The sequence below is a fragment of the Anguilla anguilla genome, chromosome 8 (genome assembly GCF_013347855.1).
Source record: "Anguilla anguilla isolate fAngAng1 chromosome 8, fAngAng1.pri, whole genome shotgun sequence".
Lineage (NCBI taxonomy): Eukaryota > Metazoa > Chordata > Actinopteri > Anguilliformes > Anguillidae > Anguilla > Anguilla anguilla.
Genome location: NC_049208.1, coordinates 44,217,807 through 44,238,931, shown reverse-complemented (window position 1 = coordinate 44,238,931; position 21,125 = coordinate 44,217,807). Strand labels below are relative to the sequence as shown.

The following is a 21,125-nucleotide window of genomic DNA, read 5'->3' as shown; positions in this document are numbered from 1 at the left end:
TTAGTCACAGATATTGATAGTAGAATGCCATAATATAATTCTACTATAATTCCTCTTATTTATTTCAGTGTTCAGTGGGCAGCGTTTTTCACGGCTGTACTGGCATACGTTCTGCTATTGTTGGCTTTATCTTGTTGCTATGACAGAATACAAATTTTTAGTGGTGAAAGAATGTTTTAATGTATACCCAGATAGACACTATTGTCCCGTGTGTCATGAGTGGGGGGTGTAGTTGCAAATGAGACTGCAGGGAGGGGGTGCTTGGCAGATGGACAACCAGCACAACAATGGTGACGTCTTCAGCATAGTTGTCCTGAATCATTTACTAATAAAGACAGAGTTTGTGTTTTCAACTCATAATTTGGTTGCAGGAGCACAGAATGTCTGAGTTGAGCAATCTCAGGATGCCGGCACCATGGCCGCTAGGTATTTGCACCAACAAGTTAATTTGATCAATTTATTACCTCTTTTTGTGTATTTTTTGCAATAACACAATAAGGGCAATGTGAAAAGAAGGATTTTCCTTCTTCATGGCATGTATAGCTATTTCTGACAATGTGGTTTAAAAGGATAAGTAATCATTATGAACTTAAAAGGCACGATTTAAGAAGAAATGTACAGCTTATTAAAATTCTGTGATTGCAACTATTGTTGGAATAAAAACCAGGATACACATGGACCAGGACCGGAGGTTGGAACCACTGCTCTAGAGTACACCAGGAAGTGTGAAATAGACGAACAGGCAATAGCAAATGAGAAAGTTATTTCATGACAGCATAATGAGCTTAGTCATTAATCAATATTAATTTTGTTTGCATTGATTGATGGGCTATGCTTTCAGAATAACCCTATATCACACTATGCACCTTATTCATAAAGGGGATCAACAAAGTGAACTACAAGAGATTCTTCAGGTTGAGTTCTGTTAGTAGAACGAGGGGGCATAAATGGAAATTTACAAGGTAAATTCCGTACAGCCATTAGGAAGAATTTTTTCACGCAGAGAGTAGTCAATGTGTGGAATAGCCTGCCAGGTTACATAGTAGAGGCAGAAACTCTAGTCTGTAGTAATCAAAGCACCCATTTAGTCAGGAAAATGGTGAGCATTCATCATTATGTTATGTTATATTGTTATTTACCTGAGCCACGCACTGGTTTTAACATTCATGTAACTGAAAATTAGAGTATGACTATAAAAATTGTCTATACTATGTTTGGATCGGGACAGATTATTTGACGTACTCTGTGTAGAACATGGAGTCCACAATGCACAGTTTAGTCATTTAGGTCTGGATTCAATTACATGATACTACAGAATTTCATTAAGAAAACAAGGGTTTATTTTTACTGATGCAGACAATCTATATCTATACTCTCCTTTCTGAAAAACCAAAATATATCAAGAATACCATGACTATTCTACTTTAAAATATACAAATAGGGTATTACGGAGACCTTTTCATATGCCCACTGAACAAAAACTACAATTAAGCCTAGGACATGGCAATGTGCCTGAGCATTAAGTCTCCCGTTACATACATAGCCACAAATCCTGCTTGTGTGAATGTTAGCCTCCATGTAATTGCTTTCACATCCCATCCCGAAAACACTGGACACTCCTCTATGTGCAATAAGCTTACTTCACCCTCTCTTCCTTCTTCCTTCCTTTTGTATCACATAAATGTTTCTGATTTGACATGTATAACCAGCAATGATAGGTACAATGTGCCAAAAGATGGCAAAATAGAACTCAGGGAAGGACAATAGTACTTGTTTTGATTTATAATAATAATAATAATAACAATAATAATAATAATAATAATAATAATTATTATTATTATTATGTTCTTGTTGTTATTATTGTTTCTTTTTCCAAGTAGAACAAGGAGTGAGTGAAATGGGAACCATGTGGACCTTGCTATATATATTTTTGGATATTCAGAAAAATGTCAAAGGGGGAAGATTAAACAATCTGACACAAAAGCATATTTTTATATTCATACACAAATAAAAATAAAAAATTATAAATTTTTCCCTTTTATGCACATATGTTGACAAAGAGCAATATGAAATAGTGACAGAAAACATGATAATAATATATGAATATATATAATATATATAATAATATATGAAACAAATGAACATTTATTCAATGAACAAGCATTTGTAATTTCAAGTGGATTCATTTCTCCTAAATAATGCATTGGTTGTTCATGCTCTGTCATTGTCTGGTCCCTGATGTTATCATGCAGTGATTAGCTATGCAAATACAGCAGTGCCAAATATTTAAACACAAACAAACAAACATGCACATATAGAGAAATTTGCTCCATTCTGGTTTCCATGTTATGTTGGTTTTTAACAGCAAAATATTCCTTGCAGACCATTTATTGAATGTAGCACTTAGTAATATACTGACAGTTTTTTTACAAGCACATATTCAAACACATTGACTGTGTAAATTATGACTGCTGGTGTGAAATAAGAACAACAATTATATTAATAATTATAATAATATGATCCATTGTACATTATACTTCTTGACAAAAATATTCAGTTTGTTTATCTTATACAACCATATACACGCTATGTATCTGTAACAAATAATCTGTTTGAATGAACTTTGTTGATAACCCTAACCCCAAACACACTGGAGTTTTAGTGGTAAAAAAAAAAAAATTATGTAAAAATTTTGTAAGGTGGGTTTGTCTTGAATAGGGGTGTGCAGAGACGTCATTATCTGTATCTGTATTCGGATAGAATACAGGAAGTGGGCATGGTTTATACCGGAAGTCACGTTAAATAAGGCAAATGTTGTATTTTCTAACCTAATATTCATTGGCAATGCAATGACATATGAAATATATTTCCACCTCCTTATACTGTACTTTTAATCTCTCTCTCTTTTTTATTTTTGACTAAACTAGGTTTTATGAACTGTCTGAACCACAGCACCCCCCCCCCTTTAACTGGGGTAAATCGAAAGATTCTGTTTTGCATTGGAAATAGAAACTATTTACAGTAAAGATATATAGAAAGGGAATAATCTTCAATTTCAATGATGCTGCGTTCACGTTTCTTGATGTGTTAACGTTACTGCAGTTCACTAGGGAAACGTGAATTAATACTTTACAACAGTAATTACATAGAATAGTAATAGCCTACATGAACTTTTTTTTTGCCTGTTTTATTTTTATTTATTTACTTATTTATTTTTTCCCCCTACTGAACTAAGTTTGGATAGACTGAAAATCATCTGATGTCCTCATATTTTCCCTTGGTGGCAACTGTTACCATGAATGGATTTTGTGTTAATTATAGCCAAGACCTATGACTGATACATACAGCATGTTACATCTTAAACGGATGCATATCGACTGAAATACAAGGTAAAATGACGTTTTTTTCAATATTTCGATTGAAATGGGTTTTTTTAATGGAGGAAATTAACACATACAGCTAAAAACTACAGGTTCTAAGCTTGATTTTGATGTATAGGTTGCGGGGGTTTGAAAGAAATCCAGCTGCCACAACAGGCTTGTGTCTCGCTAGCTCCCGCACCTCCTCCTCGCTGCGAGAGTTTCTCTGAGTGATAGCCGGGAACGGTCAGCTCTCAGCCCGCTGCCTGCTGTGCGCTGACTCGGTGGGGGCGACTACAGAATATACCGATTACTTTTCAATAATGTGTAGTAAATGAAACGACTAGTCAGTGAAATCAAAGTCCTATGTTGCAAACAGAATGGGCATTTTTATCTAGTGGCCATCCACAATGATATGAATCGATTTGAAGAAACATAATGGCTGACACATAGAACTTATTTATTAAACGTTTTGCAGCGCAGTGGCTCAAAGTTTGTTAGTGTGTATAAGTTATAACTCAGAGACTGTAAAAAAATATGGACAAAGCTACTGTGACGTCACCCACTGTCTCTGTGAGTCTCTAAAACATGTTTTTAAGCTCAATGGCGGGCGCGGCCATGTTGTCGATTTGGAGCCAAAACCATAAAGTTAAGCGGTCTTGTGATTTTTTACAATGTGATTGACAGTACGGTGCGGAAAAGCCCATCAACCTGAACGAGCGATTGCAGAACGAACTTGAGGCTAGCTGACTGTCTGCCGTTATGTTTTTAAATATATTATCAAATGTTTACGGAGTTTAATTTCCATCCGTGACTGTACTGTCATGTAATCACGTTACATGTATGACATTAATAATACAATTATGTTCAGTTATCTTCAATTTATGTTTCTCAGCAAAACGAATATGCTTAGCAAGCATACCAGCTTGCCAGTGAGCTAGGTAGGCTATCCGTGGTTAGCTCACGCATTAGCAATATGAACCACAGGGGAAGAACATTGACTACACTGATGGTCAATCAATCAGAGACGTGTAGGCTACTGGTGATTTGACTAGGCTAATTTTCGTATAACTGTCTGGTAGACCTGCTGTTAACCGAGAAAGTTAACGTTGTAGGTTTTTGCCACAGTCAGTTAATGAGCCAGTAACTGCTACTAGCTACTCCATCGCCGTTTGTGGTGTTCACTTGCTGGGTAACGCTAGCTGACCGATTGTTCGCAAGTCACTTTCTACCAAATAAAAATTAACACTGTCAGCGGTGATTAACAAATTTTAATAATTGATCTGCAGGCGTGTAAATATGACAACGCACTTTGTACAGGAAGTTTTCCACCTGGTGCATGAAGACAAAAATAATGTGCATTGAACTTCTAATTATTATTAGGCTATTATAATTGTAAATCATCAAAACCAACGGAGAAAAGCCAATATATGCAAGGAGCCCCCAGGAACGATTCTGAGAACCACTGTCTTAAATGCTCTTGTCGGTCTCTTAAATGTTAAAAACATGTTCCTTTCTAAATGCCAGTCTTACAAAGATGGTTAATTTAGTTAAATTCGGTGTGATTTCATTGTGTGTTGTAGGTATGTTATTCAGCAAATAAACCTTAAGACTCTTAATTCGCTTCGTGAAACTGGAATTTTTTTTGGGGTGTTTATCCCAAAATCGGGATTATAGTAGCTTTGTCACAGGTAGACATTTACGGAATGTACACGACTGACAAGCCATCAAACATGTTTGACAGATTGAATATTTGCCGGTTAGGGTTTGCTAGCTAGTCTAATGGCTTGGTAGCCGAAGTTGCTAACTGTTTTAGCATAGGCTACTGGACTACCAAATATAGCAAGCTGATTACGCTTTCTGCCAACGAATTATTTGGTTAAGTAGGCTAAAGGAAATAGTAAAAATGACTCGCTACCGGAAAAACTTCAGAGGATGATTATTTTATGGTCGTCTGCTGCAGCTGTAAATAGCACACGCCATAATGAAATCACTACGAAATGGGATGCCTGCATTTTATGACTTCGCACAGGTGGACCGTGGCCGGAGCCTCAACTTCAAGGCCAAGAGGCGCCACCTCCCACCCCAGTGACCATAGACTGTGGCCACTACTGTAGCTTAGTCCGCCGCAGTAATCAGGAAGTGACGCAAACTGTACCTCATTGGTCCACAATAAATATTATAACAGTGCCCAAATGACACAATACATCATGAAATCGACCCATGGACAGTCATAAGACGAATAAAATACACATATTGTGACTATTTGTACTCATCAGAAAAAATTCTTGACTTTGTATTTTGACCGCATTTGTACCGTATACTTACATGGAAACCGGATGTGAAATCACCTATACTGGAGCCAACCGTAGTGGCGCTAGTGTGCAACCAGGAACAACAAGACCAGGAAATGAGCTTCAAAAACGAGGTCTGGTTTTGGCCACTTTGTATAACTGGTGCCTCTCTCTCTCGCTCTCTCCCTCCCTCCCTCCCCGTGTAACGTTAGATAGAGGCTATGAGAACTCGACATGGAGCTGACTTTTTTTTTTTCGAATCCGTATAATAACGAGCAACTTCGGGTACAAGAAATATCTGTTTCCATCGCATTATTCGTGCTTTCCCGAATACATTATTCAGATTCGGATACATCCCTAGTCTTGAACCAAGGTAACGAATAAGACTCATTTCCTTACAACTCGTTAAATATTTTAGGTTAATTCAACATGCCTGGACTTTGTATCAGTTTGTATCAGGAATCTCAGAATGTTTTTTGAACATAAACTAGTTATTAGTAATATCAAATGTTTGTAGTTATAACATGAATCAAAATGTCACTCATTAAAAAACAAGAGCTTCCTTTTTTTTTTTTTAGAGTGAAGTTAAATCCATTATCGGAATTTGCTGCCATGTCACGTTTACAGAAATGGGAGAAAAAATAATCACTGTAGATTTGCCAATAGATAACAATGCCTCTGGATTGTGACTCCCACTGAGTTGCACATTAAATGCTTCATGTCTGTGTGAGCTTGGCTTGTTGACCGCTGTATGAAAACAAGCAGCAGCCTGTTTTGGAGGAGAGCACTGCTCTCCTGATTCAATAGTGAATGTTGTGAAGAGCATAATTTGGAACCCAATTTAGGTGATGTGGAGGGGACATTTTTTTAGAAGGGCATAAAAAAATCTAGTGGTTTTTAAAAGTGTGTTTGAATTGAAAACAATAAGCCTTTATCAAAACACAAAAAACCTATACAGACACAAACATAACAAAACATACTTTCAGTTGAATGACTACAGTATCTCAGTGAGCAACAATGTACCTACGATTTCTTATGTTATTAATTTTATGCACAATGCATATACCGCTTAATATTCAAATATATTAATTTGAAACGATTTTAAAGCAAACAATGAAAAATAAAGACTCACTTGATAGCATTTCTAGTAAGAGTGTAGCCTTAGTACATGCCTATGCATGTCATTACCCAGCTGAGATGGGAAGAAATGGAGAGAGTATCCATAGAATATACAGTACGTTTTATAGTCAAGGAGGGTTTCTGTTTCATGCATAAATGACAAATAAAATTCATAAGTATCTTAAAAGTAATTAGGGGTAAATAAATGAATAATAGGGAAGCCTACAAATAGATCAGTCAATCAAATAGAAGTTTGTTCTGCTTTGAGACCTTTTTTTGTCTTCTAGTGAGTCCAGCACTAGATGCTGTTCCTCCAGAGCTCCGGGTTATTTAGAGAAACATCTTCTAATTCATTGATGACCAAATGAAGAGGCCACCACTGATGTGAGCATTTGTTTGACTACATTGCTCCATTATGGATGCACACTTGATGTTTGTAATTAGTTTCCAGGCACACTGGGAATTGTGCAATGGCAAACTTGCTATTAAGTGAAAATGAATGAAGCAATTACCATCTCGATGTCAGTAGTATTCCTGACTGGAGTGCTTTTTATTTTTATATTACTTCATATATGAAAGGCTGTGTGTGTCTGCATGTGTGTCTTCAGTGTTTTCCGTCAACAGACAAGACAGAAACCTATTTGTCTGAAAATTATTTTCTTTCTAATCACATTTTTTACATTCTCAAAGGCAGGTTTCAATGTTCCATACATGTAATGGGGATGGATTCCAGCAGCTGAAAGTCAATCTTTTCATGGATTTATTGCCTGGATCCTCCTTTATTTTGTCTAATGGTCTGCATGGAATGAGCAGCTTTCAATTCACCAAGGAAGATAGACAACTGTAAAAATTGCAAGCTATCCAAATGGGAATTGTGTTAGGAACTTACATTTATTCAGTCCTTTCAATGAATTAACACTTCATGTGCATTGTGAGAGGACACTGACATCCAATCTTGGTGTACAGAGAGGTCTATAACTGGGAATGGTAAGAACTGAGCATGCAAGCAAACATCACAATGTTACAATGTCTAAATCAGGTTATGAATGGTTATTAATCAAAAATAAAAGTGAAAACACACAGACAGCACATACATCACAGAAAATCACGGATTTATCATAAAAAGGAACAAAGGGTAGACTCACAGATAGAAACCTTGTTGCTGTTTTCTTTGCTTGGGAATAATTTTACTCCTCTAGATTTATAATCTATGGACCTTTTCACTAGTTAAGAAAAAACAAAACATAAAATCAGGTGAACAGGTTTTAAATAAACAAGTTGCATTGAATATAAACAATCCTTTTGCTTTATATATATATATATATATATATATATATATATATATATATTATTTTGGCAGCAAAATAAAAAAAAAGTATGCATTTGTGTACAAACAAGCAAGCTAAAAAAAGTAATATATTAATACACATAGCATTCAGGGCTTCCATTAATTTATCAACTTTCAGTTCACAGACGTTTAACCTGAACCTTCTGTAGAGGCTGCAGGCCAGAAACTACTCAAGGTTTGTATTGATTTGTAAGATTTTTCACATGACAATGTGTCACTGGCAATGTCAGAGCAAGCTTGAAGTCTCTGCAAGATCTTATAGCACAGGCCAGCGTCTGCACCCTGATACTTTAAAATGATATATGTCAATCAAACAGAAGCCCTGCAAAATAAACAACAGGCACAACAACAACAACAACAACAATAATAATAATAATAATAATAATAATAATAATAATGTCTTGGCCATATTGATGGATGGGATCACATTCAGAATGACATTTTTCTTGTTTTTAGATGGTGCATGTTATTTAGCGAGTAAGACGATACCTAACAAATAAACAATATAGCTAAAAATAAAGCACCTCCAATCATACTTCTGTTGTCCTCACATTCTTAAAGGAGTAACATGGTGGTTCAATGTGACACTTGCCAGTTGTCTTTAGGCAACAACAAAACAAATGTGCATATATATTTTTTTATTATTCAGTCATTTAAATGTATTTTAAAACGTATTATTCTAAGCCTAAATTTTCCACTATAAAAGTTCACCCGAACTGTCTGGGCATGGTAATGAGAACTGTCAGTTAGCTACAGGCCGTGCCCTGTTACCATAGCTACCTCCATGATACGCGCTCATCTTGGGAGACTGAATTTTCACAAGCTAGCTAACTTAGTATGTCAAGTATCGATAGCTAAGGACATTGACTTATATCCAATAATAATTTTTGCCTGCTAGCTAGCCAAGTTAAGATAAAACCACAACTATAATGTCCTTATGAAAGCAAACTAGCTAGCTAGCGTTATCGATAACATTACATTATGAAAGTAAACTACATAGCTAGCTAACGTTAGCTAGCTAGCTATAACCAGAGATAGTCTAATAATCCTTAAAAGGCACTCTGAGTGAACCTAACGTTAGTCAAATATTTGCATTGTCTTGCCTATAAGCCAGCGGCACAAACTATGGGTCAGGAGTTATCCATCGGTCCCCAAATATGATTTAGAATGAGCTATCATCACAGCAATCTGACTGACAGTAGGGAGGGCAAAACGAAACTTTAGAATGTTGCCAGCAGTGTATGCGCATGAGCTCGACAATACATTTCTCACAGAAAAGGTAGTTTGTCGCCTTTTTTAGTTCATTACAGTGGTGATAGAAGTGACAATAATTAAGTGGTGCTGTGCTGTTAGCCTTTATACTGATCGCTGTACAAGGTTAATGTGAAGTAGCTAGCACAATCGGACAGCACTAACCCATAAAATGTAGCCTACTTTGAATGATACTTGCTCAATCGAACGGTAAATCTTAAAAACATTCGATTATAGTCAGCGGCACCAACATTTTCTTTCACACCCTCAATAAACAGCAAGTCCCAGCAGAATATTGAATTAAACCTTTTAAAGTTATATATTTTCTGAAACGTTATCGATTCCGCTTGGCCACAGTGAGTGAAACTAGGCGATCTGAGCGTATAGTTTCTATGTAAATTATGTCAGAAGGATTCAGCCTTGTTGTCTTCACAGCACACTTGTAGCATGACGGTGTGTTTTTACCATTTTATACGGTCTATAGTTTTTACAGTCTCTGGTCCAGTCAGATTTCTTTACAGGGCATGGAAAGGGGAGGGGTTACTGTACTTGTGACGCATTAAGTTGATAACATTCTCAACCGGTTGAAAATAGGAAGATAAATTTAAAACGCATATTTCTCCAAAAATAACGAACGGACATATTTAATACTTTACTCATCGTGTTTCTTCAATGCCTCTTGTGCAAATAGCACATAAAACTGAGGAAGTGTGAAAACCACCATGTTACTCCTTTAATACACAGCTTCATCAGTAGTCAACCAATACTACATGACAGTGTGATGAGGAGGAAAGTAAATGAGTGACTAAACACTTTTAAGGTTTTTATCTGAAGCCTCCTCTGAGCCCAATTGCCTCTAACTCTACCCCCAGACTCACTGTTGGATAAATAGTGAGGTAACCTGAGGGCTGCAGACCTCCACCATTAGAGGATGCCTCTGTCTTCCTTTTAATTACATAAAAAATAAATATACCAAGCAAAGCATGGAAGCTGCTGACCAGGAGGAGGGGATGTTACCAATAGTGTAAAGTGTGATTGTCAATTCAATTTCTTCCTACTTCATTCTGTTACTTACATTGATATGTGGAAAACATATTTTGACAACTCAAAGTAATAACATATATCTTGTATCTTCCTGACGGTGAAGATGAAGATGGACGAATATTGAATGTTTGCCCACCCTTACATTCCACACCAACATTGTACCATGAGAAATGCTAAAATATGCATTGGCAATAAAGTCATCTTTCTAAAAATAAACCTGTTTACAGACATGACAAATAGTATCAAACAAATGGCAAAAAAGTTGGTTAGGACTTGATTTTCACAATAATATACACTGCACAAAAAAAAAAAAAAAAAACATACATAAAATTTTCCCTAAAAACCACTTTAATGACCTGGTGTTCTACAAATCTCAGTTAACCCGTTAGCTCACATGCCAAATCTGGCCAATTCTTGCCCATTTAGGGGGTACCCTATTTAAAGCTTTGTAACTCCAGATGTGAACACCACAGAGACTTGAAAAATTATTTAAAAGAAGCAAGACATTTGTACAATACTAATGCAGATTAGTTTATATTCATACTTTTGGAAGAAATAAAGTGCCACAAATGCAATTGTCTAGACAGAAAATCTAAAATGAATTTGCACTTTTTTAGTTTGCAATGAAATACTGAGAGATTGCATATATACAGCAGGTTAAACTATACAGTTCATAAAATCTAAGGGTGGATATGTAGAACTACTATAGATTTATGAAACAAAAACTAAGCAGAGTGCCCAGCGTCTCCAAATCTATCCAGAATGTCTAAATTATGCATTGCTGTATATCACAACATATTCATGTATTTCACTACAAATCAACTGTTTTGACTCAAGAAACTCAGTTGCATAATTTTCAAGTGGGAATTACAAGCTTTCCATCAGTACAGTGGTCTAAAATATCTAGGGGTCCAGAAACATATCCAAAATCTCTCCAAAAATGAATAAAATGCTTTTTGTCCATTATAAAGCATATAAAATGAGCCCCGTATGAAGGTTTAAGATGAAACATTGCTATCAGATTAAAACATAATGCAAACATATTGTCACACAATGCAGTACAGTACCTAAATGTGTAATAATTAACTCTTGTATGTATTTTTATACTCTGTACTCTCGTATGTTTTCTTGTATGGGGGTGGGATGACATGAAAACAATTTTCAACCGTCCACGACGTTTTGGCAATGTTCCAACTCCCACGTCATCACTGTTGCATGCATCACAAAAACTACTAAACTACTAACGAACACTTACATTGCAGTGTGAAATTGCCACATTATATAAGACAACTAACCTATTTAAAGACACTCAATTTAAAAAATAACATATATAACCGAAATATTTTGAGCAGTAATATTTACATAGCAATGATGAAATCTTATCTGTTCAGTAGATGGAGACAGAGACATTAAATCAATGATACTGTTCTATCTGCTTCTGTTTTGCTCCAGAAAACGATGTTAGCTAGGTCTTGACATCAGCAAGCATATGGTTTAACTATGCTGAGAAGTCCTAGATAATAATAGTGTTTTCCAAGAAATTATGAAAAATCGTTGACAACTTTCATCAGGTGCAGTGTCTTTTACTGCTACCACAGAGTGAATGCGTAAGTGAATGCGATGATAAGAACATTTTTGGTTACGCCGACCTATAAAACGCTATTCCAAAAGCAAAATTAGGCATGTTATAAATAGTTAAAGCTTATACTCTCACCTACTGAATAAATGAATTGTCAATCAAGCCAGACTGTACTAAAAAGGGCGACGACGCCATAAACAACACGTGGTATTACGCACAGCTATTTTGGAAGGTACCCAGGCGTCACACGGATTGTCCAAGACAATATATGACCACTCAGTCTCAAAAGGGACATCTCTACGCGTAAACCAATGGTAAGGTTGTATATTTATTCAATATTTAGTCCCAGATTTTGACTGTAGAATGACATGGTATCATTTTTGAAAACTTTATCTTGTTTATTTCGTTATTCAGTGAGCAGCATTTTCACTGCTGCATTGGCATATCTTATGGCTATTGTCGGGTTTATCTTATTGCTATGACAGAATACGATTTTTGAGTGTTGAAATAATAATTTTATGAATGTCCAGATAGACAATATTATCCATTATGTCATGGGTGGGAGGTGTAGTTGCAGATGAGACTGCAGGGAGGGGGTGCTTGTTAAATGAACGACCAGAGCAACAATGGGGGTGCTGTGAAACTCCGTATTCGGCATAGTTGTCATGTATCGTCTACTACTGAAACTAAAACAAAGAGTTTCTGTTTTTAACTCATGATTTGGTTGCAGTAGCACTGAATGTCTGAGTTAAGTAATCTCGGCATGCCAGCATGCCGACCACTAGGGGCTTTGTGCTAAGAGGTTAAAGACTTTAAACTACAGTTCACAGGCCCTGATTGGATCTTTTTTCATGAAACATTAAGATTGTGTATGCATTTACAATGTCTCTTCCAGTATTCTTTTTTTTAAAAACTGTGATAGCAGCCAGTCACAAGATACACACTTGTCAGCATAAGTACCTAAGAGTTGGATTCAGCAGTAATTCCTGTGTGTTAGACTGTGCAGGTTTGTAGTATCTTCTCCAATTTCTGAACTAGGTAACAGGAACATACTTTTTATGAATATGCAATTCCTGAGAGATATGTTTTACACTCCTTCCATACTTAAAGGGGAATTGCACTTTATAACACTTCTGGGCTCATTTTCACACCTACCTGGAGTTTTGTGTGCATACCATACGGTTTAGGTTGCTTGCTTCAATATTTAGATATGTGTAGATTTTTGATTCCCATGTGAGCAAACCCCCCCCCCCCCCCCATCCAACAGAAGTCCATTCAACATCAAACTCCACGTTAGACTCATTGTAAACACACGTCCCTGCTTCTCATGACTGATGTTGTCCTTCTAGTGAATTCGTCACCCTTCATTTTTCGATTAGTTATTTCATTTTAAATTTCTAACATTAGAAACAAAGACCTATTTTTTTAGCGGAAGTCCACATAGTAGTACGGTTTCCGGTTTTTTCTTCTTCGATTTTGTTTCACGGCAAAATCGAGAAGAAGCGAAGCAAAACATTCCGTTAAGGCTCATGCAGATATTGGCAGACTATGTCATCAAAGTTCTTGGCATCATTTCGATTGTCACTCTTGCTAACTTCATTCATGTGTCAGAGATGTAACGTTACAGTCTTGTAATTTAGCTGATGCGCCAAGTCCTATACCTCATGATTTTTTCTCACCAGTAGAACAAAACACGGCTGTAGCTAATATTAGAGAAAATTTGAAGACTGCCAGTTAGAGCTAGCCAATAACTCTAAATTTTCTAACTTGCTTTATCTAGAGTAATGTTTTATTTCTACAGTTCATCACAGCTGACTATTAGGCACGCACACCCTTGCTTAAACAGCTCATTGCAGTGCTTGTAATACAATATAAGCAAAACCAACCTGCCACACCCCTCCCAAGCTTTGGTGTAGATTGGCTATTGCTTTTCAAATAGACAACAGGGGGTTGGTGTCCTGCTTGTGGCTGGGAACATAATTCGTCATTGTATTTTCTGTGCATTTAATTCTACCAATTTGGTTTTCATCCAAATTCAAATAGCCTATTAATACAAAGACTTGAACAGATAGCAGTATTCTGTCACACCTATGATGATTAGTCTACATCGCCACTGCATTGATTTCCAGGCTATAGGCTTTCTCTATGGGGCAGGCATTCCCTATTGCTTTTTTCTGTCTTTGTTCTTTTTTGTTCAACTTCTTCAAAGAGATAAAACCATTAGTTCATGTGTCATTTATTCATTATCAAATTAAGAAATATGAACAATTTATTAAAATTCTGGGATTGCAAATTCATAAAAAGATTACTTGAAAATTGTTTTTTTTATTTTACAGTGTACACACACAGCCATTACAAAACAGTATGCTACCATTTTTTAAAGTGTGGTAAAAAAGAGCATGGGCATTTACATAAAACAAAAGTGTTGGCTGTGTCCTTAAATGCCTTAAATGCCTGAGGAGAGACAGACATACTCACACTTGGGTATCAAGATCTAACTATTGTCTGGTGGTGGGGGCTGTGAAGAAATTGGCACAAACTCAGTGAACCCACTTGCTGAGTCAAACTCAGTAAATTGTCCTAAATTTTAAATTCATTTTGTCAGACGTAGCCAATATTATTGAGTAAAATTGAATAAAAATATCCCAACTCCTAAAACAAGACCAGGTTAAAACCTAGTATATGGCTGGACCTAACACACGTGATCCGGCCAACCAATGGTGTAACTTCATAACTCGGCCGACCAGTGGTGTAACTTCATCACTCACTCAGTCACAGACATTCGCGTTTGTAGGGCTGGCCCCGCTGTTGCGGTCCAGCCAAAAATGAAATGAATACATTTTTATTAGTTAGATAGTAGGTAGTAAGACAAACAAATAGCAACTAATATGTTATTAGTTTTATGGCCACCTTTATTCCCCTTATGTTTCTCAAATTAGTTCCTTATACTGTAAGTCTCACTTCAGCATCGCTGGATATTTACCAGAGTCATCACAGTTCTGACTACAGCTGATGCCTCCCCATACATTTACGGAATATAGAATTCTGAGTGTACCCACTTTATGTGATTTACAAACTGTAGATTACCTCCTGTTAAAATACTTGTTAAACAACTTACTTGGTCCCCAATGGTATATTTCTCAAAATGTTGACGGCTGAATTGGAACCGGTTTGCTTGTATCAAAAATGGTTCTGGTACGTACTGGTAAGTCTACTGGGACTTCTAGATTTTGCTCATATGAGTACTGCCACTTATTTTTTTCAAGCACCGATCGAAAGGGGGTGCTTAGGATACTCATAATAATTATCACACAGTTTAATTAGGCTATTCATTCTTCAATGAAATATTAAAACACTGACCTAAACAGAGGCTATGATAGCTGGCTAGCTAGCTACTGTGGGTGAAAAGTTGGCTACAGTTGGCTATGCTTACCTGACTTCGCTCTCCATCTTTTTTTTAAATTTTTAATATTTTTTTTTTCATTAGAATTTTGTCATTAGGTTTCTTGAAATTACTAACTATTCCTCTACTTTTAGTTTGTGTGTGCCTGATTTATGTGACACCATGCTTCACTGTGTAACGTCAAAGAGAATGTAAAGCTGCTTCGCATGTGAATGACAATTGTGAACAAACCCCTTTGAAAGTCTTGCAGTAGGCGTGGAAACCCTCAATGAGGTAGTGTAGCACATCAAACCATTTTTACAATAGGTAAAGGCTAAATCAAGGTTTGACTGTCAACAGCATGATAATAAATTAGAATATAAACATTGACGCTATTTACAAGCAACACATGATTTAGAAATTTCACAAGTCAATGGACCACACCTGAGTACCCCCAGCCCGGCCCTGCTTGAGGGACTAGGTTGTGAAGAAATTAAACTAAATTTAGTTAATGTAGAACACGTCAAGGGTGCACAGCACAAATGGGACCTTGCATGCCAGAGCGGAGCCAGTTGTCCAGTGAAAGCAAAAAAAAGCATAATGGCTTGTTTTTCCCAAAATACAAATGATAAAATCACAAAGCTAAGTGTTCCTGTAAAGATGGCGACTCACCCTGAAATGCAACATGGCCTGATTTTGACAATTTCTCCATAAACATCAATGCAGAATAACAGAAGCACTCCTTATGAGGAAAAATGACACTCTGATGCCCCCTACTGTTGGACCACTGCAAGTATTCCCCTATGGACGGCAGAACGCCTCTCGTAGAGGTAATTGCCTCAAATAAAACCCTGAAGCACTTTATATCTGGGCAGAGCTAACTTTATTTAACCCCCTTAAGCTCTGTTGTTTGATTCCCGTGAGGAATGGCTGGTGTTGTGTTGTATATGAAGTTGTATGCCAGTGTTCATCAGTAAACCTGTAAAATTTACTCTCCGTCACTGAATGCTTCTTAGAAGACAGCTATCTGCCTGGCTATTTCTCTAGTGACAGTAATGAAGACAGATTAAGCACAACAATCAGGCACTGTTATTGTTGAACACTGCGGTTTTAATAATCCATATTGTGCATTATGATTATATTCCTGTTAGGAAGTGCTTTCCTCAGACATAAGTCGGCGGAGATGGAGGATCCCATTGCTTGTCCTTCCTCGTTCTCTCTCCTAATAGTCTGTAGCCATAGAGCTCTTCATTTGGGATCTTTAATAGGACATGGCAAATATGCAAAACGCAAATCAGGGTTTTTCCAATATGTTGGCTGTGCAGTTCACTACACAACAGCTTTTGGCCATTTTTGTAGTTTTTTCAATTTGCATTTGTTGTCTTCTTTCTCTTTCAGTGCTGTTTTCACAAGACCCTTGCATATTTTTTTTACATATGAAAACCATTCATTGTAATGAGAAAGAAAAAGAAACAAATACATTTTCTTCAATAACAGCACTACCTGAGAAGATCCATAGACTAAGCCTATGACGCTAAATATAAAGAGACTCATTCACAAAAAAACTAAGAAAGATTCAAATAAAACACACTTTTAAGAGCATGAATCCAATATACCCCTATATGAAGCAATCTCTTAATATTGCCTCCGTCTCTTGATGATGGCTTGTTGAATGTGTTCTGATTCGTATACTGTACATTGGACATATCCTAATGGTTTAAATTATTTCACTTAAAAAGCTATGACATCCATGCCAGCTTATCTAATAGTATGCATGACAAAAATGGCAGTTACATTTAAAATGCATACATTTTGTTCTTAGCCATACAGCAAAATAAAACACAATTAAAACATATCAAACAGCACAATTTGAAATTATACTGTACTTTCACAATAATACAAGACAACAGGTTTACAAAAGGGCATTGTAACCACATTGAATACATCCTCTGCACTCTACACTTTCCAAACTCAACCATTGGAAAGTGTATGCATAGAATAAATTATGCCCTCATCGTAATTACTGTTTATGAAGTGTATTCTTCCTACCCATGGAGGCTGGTCCATTCATAAACTTTATAGCCCATAATTGATCCAAGTTACACTCTATCTTGGTGTAGATAAATTATCTAATGTTACTATGCCAGTTACATTGTACATTAAGGATAAGTATAAATGTTGAATGCTGCTTAAATGAACAATTTGTTTGTTTGCACTAGTCACAATAATTTTTTTTTAACAAAAGCGGAATTATTCAAGCGTATGCAGTCTAATCCTTCTATGATCTTTTATATTGGTCAATGAAACAGCAGTGAATTGACCCCCCTTTTGTTTTAGGATTCATGTGCTGTAACTCAGTGTCTTTAACCACTTTTTGTTTCTCACTGTTACTACAAATGTGTGGGTTGTAGAGCTCAACCTAACAGTCAACTGAATAGTCAACACCCCAGTTAGCTATATATCACTACTCAGGGTGAAAAAGATCATTGTAAGGCAGTGCATCTTATTTGTCTGATTTGTGTATTTATCTATTAAGTTGATTACAATTAGTGATGTTAGTTTTATTGGTTTCTTTGGTCAACACCTCCTCCCATCCCCCAACAGAAACCATGATGCCACCCTATAGTACCACCAGTAGGCGACCTTCCCCTGGCCCCTTGTATCCTGTCCCTTTTATTTTTGGATGCTCATTAGTGGGGTGCCATGCTTTGCAGTGTGTAGCGATAGTCACTATTAGTGAAGATATAGTGCCTGTTTAGGCTCCCTTGTAGGTTATTTGTGGCCCTGTAGCATACAGCTCCACTCTAACTGTTTTGTGTGAACACGGAGTGCACATCTTGTACAACTTTTTCTAATAGATTATCTCTAAATTAAGGTTGGATACTTCCCTATATTTTAGCATCTGCGAATCCCAGGATTTTTGCAGAAATGCCAGGAATCCAAAACAAACATTTTAGTGCTGAAATTAACAAAGAATTAATGGGTAGTATTCTAAATATGCATTCTAAATAGTAAGATAATGTGCTTAGAAAACAGCTGAATTGTTGTCAACATAAAAATTAAGTATTCAAAAAACGTGAATTCACTCATTACAGTTTTCTTTTGTTATGTATATTAGGGCCATGGTAACGACACAACCTGCAACCCCTGCACAGCCTGCTCCGGTCCATACTCGTTACTAGCCTGCTGGGGGGGCGACATTAGCTCTGGAGGTAGAGCACTCCTCTGGCAACTGGAAAGTTCCTTGGTCTTCTGAGTATGTCAAAGACACCTAACCCTGAAATGGTTTGTGCTTTGATTCCTCTCCATTGGTGTGTGAGAGCATGCGTGAATGGGTTTGTGCAGCTGTTGCTGGGAAATTCCTTATATAAATGCAGTCCATTTGCATACATACCTAGGTGTAACCCAATGTTCACAGTGCATTCAAAGAGATCTGTAGCATCAACATTACATAAATCCAAATTTACGATGAATAAAATCAAGTTTAACGTTGCTTTATCATCTTGAAAGCTAGCTACAGTGAGCACCATAATTCATTGGACAGTGACATATTGTCTGTACTCTAGCACTTTCAGTTTGAAAGGATACAATGACAATGCGGTTGAAGTGCAGACTGTCAGCTTTAATTTGAGGGTATTTTCATCCATATCGGATGAACGTTTAGAAATGACAGCACCTTTTGTACATGGTCCCCCCATTTTAAGGTACTAGTATTTGTTGAATTGGCTTCACAGATGTGTTTCGTTAGGCAGGTGTATTCATTTGTGTCGTTAGTGAACGCAGAAGAGAGCTGTTGATGTCTAGTCTTGATTCTAGACTTTGAAATTGTTGTTGGGGTGTGACAACATGAGGAAGACAGCAGTGTCGATGCAAATTAAGCTGGCCGTCATAAGGCTCAGAAATGAAAATCAATCAATCAGAAACATTGCAAAAACCATGGGCATGCCCAAGTCAACAGTTTGGTTCATCAACAACTGGTGGAAAAACAAAACAACTGGTGAACTCAATTATGTCAAAAGACCCGGTAGACCAAGGAAGACCACTAGTGGATGACCGGAGAATACTCTCTATGGTGAAGAAAACCCACCTGACAACAGCCCAACAGATCAAAAACACTTTCCTGGATGCAGGTGTAGAAGTGTCAAAGTCTACCATATGTAGAAGACTACACCAGCAGGACTACAGAGGGTACACTACAAGGTGCAAAGCACTGATAAGCATGAAGAACAGAAAGGCAAGATTACAGTTTGCTAAAAAAGCACCTAAAAGAGCCCCAAGAGTTTTGGAAGTCTTTTGGACAGATGAGACAAAGATTAACATGTACCAGAGTGATGGAAAGAGAAAAGTGTGGAGAAAAAAAGGAAATGCCCATGATCCAAAGCATACCACCAGATCCGTGAAACATGGTGGAGGGGGTGTTATAGCTTGGGCCTGTATGGCTGCCAGTGGAACGGGCTCACTTGTCTTCATCATTGATGTGACTGCAGACAGAAGTAGAACAGTGAATTCTGAAGTCTACAGAAATATTTTATCTGCTCAGATAAAACCAAATGCCTGCAAACTCATTGGACGGCACTTCATCATGCAACAAGACAATGACCCTAAACATACTGCTAGAGCAACAAAGGGGTTTTGACGGCCAAAAAGTGGAAAATCCTTGACTGGCCGAGTCAATCAACTCGTGCATTTTACATGCTGAAGAGGAGGCTGAAGGCAAAAAGTCATCGAAACAAGCAGGAACTGAAGATGGCTGCAGTACAGGCCTGGCAGAGCACCACCAGGGAAGATACCCAGCTTCTGGTGATGTCTATGCGTCGCAGACTTCAAGCAGTCATTGCATGCAAAGAATATGCGACCAAATATTACAAATGATTACTTTATTGTACATTATGTTAAACTGGTCGAAAATGGGGGGGGGGGGGGGGGGCTATGTACAAAAGGTTCTATAATTTCTAAACGGTACATCCTATATGAATGAAAATACCCTCAAATTAAAGCTGACAGTCTGCACTTCAACCTCATTCAAACTCAAAGTGCTAGAGTACAGAACCAAAATAACAAAAAATGTGTCACTGTCCAATTAATTATAGTGCTCACTGTATATTTTGGTACCTGTCGCTAATGTAAGCCATATAAATCATAACTGTAATCTCAATAAATTGCAGCTCGTTCTGCTCTCAGAATTCTTACTGATGGTGTATCTTCGCTGTTTAAATATTACATATCCATTGCAAAGTCTTAAAGCTAGCTTGCTAGATTGACTCCTACACATGCACTTGTATTTGATTAGCTGCCTGCTATAAACATAACACTTATATTAGATTAGATTTTAAGTTTGAATAATAAGTATTGAAATGTCAGAGCCAACTATTGTGAAGATACATTTGAAAACTTTGAAGAGAAATGGAATTTGCAACAGGAGTGGAATTTTGAAAATTTGTAACACATTAATCAACAAAATTCACATTCAGGATGTTTACCAGTTATTGGCCTTGTCAACCATCTAAATTTAGCTATTATCCTAACTACAACAGAAATGTTAATAATCAGTGCTAGATTAACTTTAACATTTGACTTGACTGCCCTTGTCATTATTCTCAAAATATGGTGTCACTGCCTGATCTGCATAATGTTGTCTTGCTTCATTTGTTCAGCTTCCCTGATTACCCACTTGGGAGTTTTATTTGGACTACCTCATAAAGCATAACCAGCCTATGACTCTAGTTTTCATTGCACATAAATTCAGCCT

At 36.9% G+C, this 21,125-nt stretch overlaps 1 protein-coding gene across 9 annotated transcripts in view; it reads right to left on the bottom strand.

Annotated features, from left to right (window-relative positions):
- csmd3b (CUB and Sushi multiple domains 3b) overlaps positions 1–21,125 on the bottom strand; it is a 938,142-nt gene that overhangs the window by 642,630 nt on the left and 274,387 nt on the right. For 7 of the 9 annotated variants that reach the window (XM_035430384.1, XM_035430386.1, XM_035430391.1 and 4 more), the window contains exon 7: positions 7,918–7,995. The exons of the other annotated variants lie outside the window; for them this stretch is intronic. In XM_035430384.1, the coding sequence (XP_035286275.1) occupies positions 7,918–7,995 (78 nt within the window). The remainder of the gene's footprint in view (positions 1–7,917; positions 7,996–21,125) is intronic. 9 annotated transcript variants of the gene reach the window in all.